General features: G+C 40.6%; 2 protein-coding genes across 2 annotated transcripts; both read right to left on the bottom strand.

Moving 5' to 3' along the window:
• Nucleotides 1-4,337: 4,337 nt before the first annotated feature.
• On the bottom strand, nucleotides 4,338-5,820 carry LOC125236105 (homeobox protein Hox-A3-like). Its single transcript, XM_048142800.1, has 2 exons — nucleotides 5,743-5,820; nucleotides 4,338-5,344 (listed from the first exon to the last, which is right to left on the bottom strand). Exons 1-2 carry the CDS (start codon nucleotides 5,818-5,820, stop codon nucleotides 4,571-4,573), a joined length of 852 nt encoding a protein of 283 aa, XP_047998757.1. The 3' UTR covers nucleotides 4,338-4,570.
• LOC125235887 lies at nucleotides 5,206-6,864 on the bottom strand. The gene is made up of 2 exons (XM_048142515.1): nucleotides 5,703-6,864; nucleotides 5,206-5,344 (listed from the first exon to the last, which is right to left on the bottom strand). Exon 1 carries the CDS (start codon nucleotides 6,596-6,598, stop codon nucleotides 6,041-6,043), a length of 558 nt encoding a protein of 185 aa, XP_047998472.1. The 5' UTR covers nucleotides 6,599-6,864; the 3' UTR covers nucleotides 5,206-5,344; nucleotides 5,703-6,040.
• Between the last annotated feature and the right edge of the window lie 273 nt (nucleotides 6,865-7,137).

Below are 7,137 nucleotides of genomic sequence, written 5' to 3'. Positions count from 1 at the left end.
TCACGTGAATCCGGGCGCTAAGGCAAGTACGTACGTACGTGCGTACGAGGTACGTACCTTGCCGTGTTCGTGAAATTCGTGATCTTAGTACCGCCGGTGTTAAGATCACGTAGCTACGGTTCGGCGTGAATCACGTGTATCCAGAGCCCTACTAGGAACCCTTATAGTTTCGCCATGTCTGTCTGTCCGTCCGTCCGTCCGTCCGTCCGCGGATAATCTCAGTAACCGTTAGCACTAGGAAGCTGAAATTTGGTACCAATATGTATATCAATCACGCCAACAAAGTGCAAAAATAAAAAATGGAAAAAAATGTTTTATTAGGGTACCCCCCCTACATGTAAAGTGGGGGCTGATATTTTTTTTCATTCCAACCCCAACGTGTGATATATTATTGGATAGGTATTTAAAAATGAATAAGGGTTTGCTAAGATCGTTTTTTGATAATATTAATATTTTCGGAAATAATCGCTCCTAAAGGAAAAAAAAGTGCGTCCCCCCCCCCTCTAACTTTTGAACCATATGTTTAAAAAATATGAAAAAAATCACAAAAGTAGAACTTTATAAAGACTTTCTAGGATACGGAAAACTTTTTTTCCGGTTTTTTTTTAGGAGCGATTGTTTCCGAAAATATTAATATTATCAAAAACGATTATAGTAAACCCTTATTCATTTTTAAATACCTATCCAACAATATATCACACGTTGGGTTTGGAATGAAAAAAAAAATCAGTCCCCACTTTACATGTAGGGGGGGTACCGTAACAAAACATTTTTTTTTACTTTTTATTTTACCACTTTGTCGGTGTGATTGATATATGTACATATTGGTACCAAATTTCAGCTTTCTAGTGCTAACGGTCACTGAGATTATCCGCGGATGGACGGACGGACAGACAGACATGGCGAAACTATAAGCACCTATAAGGGTTCCTAGTTGACTACGGAACCCTAAAAATTTGTATCTTCTTCGGTAAATGGAGGTATTAAGTATGTATGGAATGCACATAGACTTACTACGTTTTGTCTTTGAGGAGCAGTGAGATACGAGATTTTTTCAAAGTAGTGACGCTTTGCTTCTACATTTTCAATCGATTTTCAAATGATACGCCTCGTCGATAACTCCGCCAACGTCTAGAAAGGTCGCGTCACAAACTACTAAGAAGATAGTTTACGCGTTTTATCATGTTTTATGAAGACTATTGACCGCTGAGCCCTACATTTTTCAAATGTACTGCCTTTTTTATAAAAGTACCAAGATTTGGTTCACCGTCTATTATAAACGGATGATATATTATTATAAACGGATGAAATTGATGAGACTCATACCAAATTGCCAATTTTGTTTTCTGAACAAATTGACAATTCAATTGTATCGTGCGTTAGTGATTAGAACTTGCAGTCAGGAATTCAGTGATTTCTGCACATTCTGCAGCCCACTCCTCCAATCAATACAATAGCCTAAATTATGCAATGTCTGTGTAGAAATAACTTTCTGTACTACATGACCTAAGTATTATACAAAATATACCATATCATACCCTTTTTAACCGTCGCCTCTTATCTCTCAAGAAGGACGGTTATCAAGTCGTCTGTATGTTTTTTTTTATTTTTATTTTTTATGTTTGTTCCTCGATATCTCCGTCGTTACGGACCGATTTTGAAATTTTTTTTTTTATTGAATGATGAATACAGATTGGTCCCATTTTTCTCAGAACCCAGTTCTGATGATGGGATCCTGGAGAAATCGAGGGAACTCCTCGAATCTGAAAGGCATACATATGGTGATTTTTGTGTTTTTAAAGGAACAGCATGCATTTAGGTACGGAACAGTGACATTTGGTGCAGTGGAACTGCTGATGATGGCCAGAACGGAACTCTTCAAATCTGAACGGCACGCTTATAGTGACTTTGGTATTTTTATAAGAACAGCATGCACTTTCGTCCAAAACAGTGACATTTGGTGCAGTGGAATTGTTGATGATGGTCAGAACCGAACTCCTCAAATCTGAACGGCACGCTTATAGTGACTTTGGTATTTTTATAAGAACAGCATGCACTTTCGTCCAGAACAGTGACATTTGGTGCAGTGGAACTGCTGATGATGGCCAGAACCAAACTCCTCAAATCTGAACGGCACGCTTATAGTGACTTTGCCATTTTTATAAGAACAGCATGCGCTTACATCTAGAACAGTGACATTTGGTACAGTGGAACTGCTGACGATGGTCAGAACCGAACTCCTCAAATCTGAACGGCACGCTTATAGTGACTTTGGTATTTTTATAAGAACAGCATGCACTTACGTCCAGAACAGTGACATTTGGTGCAGTGGAACTGCTGATGATAGTCAGAACAGAACTCCTCAAATCTGAACGGCACACTCATAGTGACTTTAGTATTTTTGTAAGAAAAGCATGCATTTAAGTTCAGAACAGTGACATTTATTTAGTTATGTTTGTTAAGCATATTGAGTTTTCAAGTCAAAGTTTGTCAAGCTTCGATTTCTTATAATACGTGTATAATCGGATTCATGAGGAATTGAGGAAACTCCTCAAACCTTAACGTTATACGTATATTCATTTGTGTTGCCATCTAATAATTAAAGCATTAAAAGCAGTTTTAAGAAATACTTACACATTTCTACATAATCCAACATTCGCAAGTAGCTTTCACCAGAACCCGAAAGGCGACGGTTTTTTTTCTTAAAAATTATTTATTACTTTACTATGAACCTTGAACATCTAGGTCATCAAGAAACACTGAGTTGATGAAAGGCTAATAGATGAACTAAAAAGTGACACGAAGGTGTAGGTGTAGGAAAGTGTGTGTGTCTGTTTGTTTGTCCGTCTTTCACGGCAAAACGGAGCGACGAATTGACGTACCCGGTAATACTTATCAAGGATCCTCAATCACTGCCCCTTTCTCTCCCCAGACAGCCTGAAAAACCTAACGAACCTACACGAGGCAAAGGGTTACTTTTTGGAACAATTTTGTTCCGCCAATAAGTCGATGGAGCCCCGCTACGCGGGCCTCCTATTTCCTCTCTAAGGGACAAAAGGAAACTAACGAACCTACACGAGGAAAAGGGTTATTTTTAAAACAATTTTGTTCCACTAATGAGTCGACGGTTCGGCCGACGGTCGACTATTTCCGCTCTAAGGAAGGAATCAAAGGAAACTAATTAACCTACCTGAGGAATAGGGTTACTTTTTGTTTGGAAGTCATAAATAGTATTTTATGTCTAAAATTTTTCTGTGTATATGTATGTCTGAAAGATAATATACTTCAGGAATTTTAGACATTAAATCTATATGCAGAACAATCATTAGGGCGTTAAACTATATGCCTTATAAATTATAATATTTCTGAATAATTATTGATATGCTTTAAAAATGTATACACATCAACTTTATGACTTTTAAGGTTATGGCATCCAATATCATGTTAGAACAATTAAGCGTTATTCGTAACAAAAATTATAACTAGTGATGTTTATGACCACAAAATATATGAATAACAACTTCTGACTAACGAATTCTGAACAATAAGTTTATGGGAAAGAAAGGGATCCCCAACGAAGTAAGGGGATCCCGCATTCAATATACGTGATGTCTGACGCGTTCCTCAACAGATGGCAGCATGGTCATATTGCTGTCTTATAATCTTAATTCTTAACATCCTTTATTTGAAAATATTATCACCCATAGCGAGATTAAAAATAAATAAATACACTGTACTATACCTAAGTTATTCCTTATTTATCTTAATTCTGTCTTTAAAAAAATCTCTGTCTGTCTTTGTCGTGTAAAATTATAGTTTTATCAATAAATATTGAATTGAATTGAATTGAATTATTAATTTACCTAACTGAAAATACTTCCATGAAATGCCAAAGAATCATATAATTTCCTAGCCAAAATATATTTTTATTATTATTTATTATAAATGGGCTTACTCTTGGCCACCGACTAGCCAAAGGCAAAGACGTGGCCTACGATGAATAATATTTTCACTATATATTTCTATACATATACATAATATCACAGTTCCACAGCCAATTTTTATTGAATTTCAGCAGATATTTAATTCTTGTTGATATGTTTGACCTTGAAAGAAAGAAATTAATGATAATAATTTAATGAAATAAATATTGGTAAATATTCTTTCCTCAAAAAATTGAAATAGCAATAATTTTTGGGAGAATATTGAATAATATGTGACTAATGTTCTTCTACACAATAGTGCCATAATAAAAATTACAAACATTTTTAAACCAAATTTCGTTATTTTAATAATAATAATATTTACAAAATTTTACTGCTTAAAACCATTTGACGTGACACAATAATAAATAAATTAGCATTCCTCGTCGGGATATATGTTCCTAATCCAGGATATGTCCGAGTTCTGGACATCTGTCGCCGGCATGGCGTTTACAGCCTCCTGCTCCTCGCGCCGGGGAGACTCCTCCTTGAACTGGGGAGACATGTGCACCTCCTGGAGCTCGCTCCCGTACGCCGAGGCTTCCTCCTGTAACTGCATCTGACGGTATTCGAAAGCCAAATGCTGATCATGAGGATACACGGTAAGAATACCCATTCATCATCTGGCTGTAGATACCTTGTGGCAGAGACCGCTGCGTCGGCCTCGGCGGCGTGGTCGACGTCTCGAGATAAGGCTCCATGTAAACCCCTTCTTGTTTGTAGAGGGCGTCAGCCACCGGCGTCGGAAATTCATGAGGGACTAACATTTGTATCGGCATGTTCCCGTGTTCCGGAGATAACTCTGTGGTCTCTTCAGAATCCTCCATGCTTTCGCCTCTGTCCTTTTTCTCTTTCATGCGACGGTTTTGGAACCATATCTTGATAGTGCGCTCGTTGAGATTCAACATCTTGGCGAGTTCAATACGATGGCTTCGATCTAAGTAGCGGGTGCGGGCGTACTTCTGTTCGAGCTCTATCATTTGCTGGCTTGTGAAAGCTGTGCGAATGCGTTTGGGTTTCTTCACGCCGCCTGTTCTGGTCCCGTTCCAAGTTGGGGCGCGGTTGATAAACTGGCTAGTGCTGGATACTGGGGTCATCCACGTTTTGCCGGTCAACATAGGGTTTTGTGAGCTGGGAGTCATTAGGACACTTGAGCTGTTGATACCGTGAGTCATTCTCGAGTTGTTGAGCAAGTGGTATCCGTTCTGGGCGCCGTTGATCTGAGGGAAGCTGTTGGGGTCGTCGAGGTCGATGGGCGTGTGCACGCCGGGCGTGGAGAATGTGGGGCCGTCGTAAGATACACTGGTGCCGTTGCAGCTCGCCGGAACTATTTGTTGCGGGATGGTGGTCCGTTGCAGAGGCTGTAATAGAAAATTATAAAATAATTAGTTTCAGTGAGACAATTTTTAATAAATGTAAAAAATATTCAATGATCCAGCTAATACCATTTCTTAAAATTAATGTATGTATAATAAGGCATTAACTCCGCCATTTGTACAATGTTATGTCATGCAATAAAGTCTAAATAAATAAATAAATGCACCTAGATATGCTTAGGTACATACAATAATATCGCATTGTGAAAGGCATATTGGCCTTGTTAAGTACGAATACCTATATGTAATAAAGTAGACTCAATTCAGAATAGGATAGGTAAAATGTGCTAAGGAAAATCTCTCTTAAGTCATAATTTCTAAATTAATACAAGAGTATAATTACCGTAGGGTCACCATATTAGTGGTATCAGGACTCCACTGGCCTCATTGATACCGTTACCGTACCGGTACATCTGAAGGATACCGGCCGGCTGGCTAGGAATAGACTTCGATGCGGACATACTCGATCACCAAGTACAAATAACAGGCATATTCAGGCATGTCAATCCCCCCTTCTGGGGGATGAACTGGGCCTTTCCATCCTAGTGAAAGGATTCTTGGTGGTATATTTTCGCCGCCCGTGACCACGGGCGTGTCTTTGATTGCCAAATAGGCTTGGCTTCAGCGATGGGCCGCGGCGAAGCCGGCGGGCCATCTGTATGGCTGACTGGCGGCGGCCTGTCAGCGGTGTTGCGGGGGGGCGGCGAGTGCTCCCTCTCGACGTCCTCCCTGGCGTGCTACCGGGTCCGGTGGGCATGCGTGGTTCGTTGGCGGGCGACGAGCCTCCAATCTCGGCGCCCAAGCCCGTCTTCTCCTTGGAGTCGGCGGGGGCGGGTGCGGGTGTCCTTCGGGCTGCTGTTTGGGTCGTTGTGAGGCGACGAATCTCCAACTTCGTCGCCCCGGTTTGTCGGCTCCGCGGGTCGACAAACGACGACGTGTTCTGTCCGGTGGGCGTGCGTGGAGCGGCGCGGTGCTCAACCGTCGAGGAGTCAGGTGCGGTGGCGTCTGCGGTGTGGAGGTTTGGGGTGGGTAGTTGAGAAAGCGAGTTCCTCTTCTACCCTCCCCTTTGGCTGTGCAAGGCTGCCGTGTACCACCGCTCTTTTTGGTACGCTTTATGGGGTAAGCTGCATTTTTTGAGCGGCAGCCTTGCTTCCGGGGTTCGTGGGGTCGTGACCGTAGATCCGGGGCCCGCAACGGGGCCTTGATGACGGGCGCGACGATGGGCTGGTCGGTGGTCATACTCGATCACCAAGTACAAATAACAGGGATATTCAGAAGTATGTGTTCGGTACGAAAGTCGAAGAGTAAGTAATGGTGTGTGCTGATTAGGGTCAGGTTTTATAGTGTTCGTAAGTAGGAAGGTGATTAGCAAATGATTCGAAAGCTTGAGTTAGATAACAGAAGATAACATAAGGTATTTTTATCGTAATTTTGAATATTGTTTTCCTTATCTTTGAAGTGTGGAACTTTATACTGATGCTTACGTTATAGAAAAGTTACTTACCTACTCCGCGAGTTGAACTATAAAATAACCTATGCATATTTAAGTAGGTAATAAACATCCGAGTTTAGGTACAACGGACATCAGGATACCACTCCTGAGATTGTCAGAACTTTTTAATTTGGGTTTTTCTTCTAAGTAATTCATTTATTTTATATATCTATGATAGCTAAAAGCATAATAGGAATTGCGATGAAAGACAGTACCGCTTTAAAGGCATCATTTATTTTTGAGGTTTGTATAAAATCTATCATAGATATAGGTATAGGTAACAAAA

This window comes from Leguminivora glycinivorella, chromosome 18 (genome assembly GCF_023078275.1).
Source record: "Leguminivora glycinivorella isolate SPB_JAAS2020 chromosome 18, LegGlyc_1.1, whole genome shotgun sequence".
In the NCBI taxonomy this organism is placed as follows: domain Eukaryota; kingdom Metazoa; phylum Arthropoda; class Insecta; order Lepidoptera; family Tortricidae; genus Leguminivora; species Leguminivora glycinivorella.
The sequence above is the reverse complement of the archived record's forward strand: the minus strand, read 5'-3'. Positions and strand labels throughout refer to the sequence as shown.

Coding starts and splice junctions, on each gene's coding strand:
- LOC125236105 (XM_048142800.1), bottom strand. CDS start 5,820: ATGTCCGCATCGAAGTCTATTCCTAGCCAGCCGGCCGGTATCCTTCAG. Junction 5,345..5,742: donor ACGGTAACGGTATCAATGAG/GCCAGTGGAGTC, acceptor TTTCTATTACAG/CCTCTGCAACGGACCACCAT.
- LOC125235887 (XM_048142515.1), bottom strand. CDS start 6,598: ATGACCACCGACCAGCCCATCGTCGCGCCCGTCATCAAGGCCCCGTTG.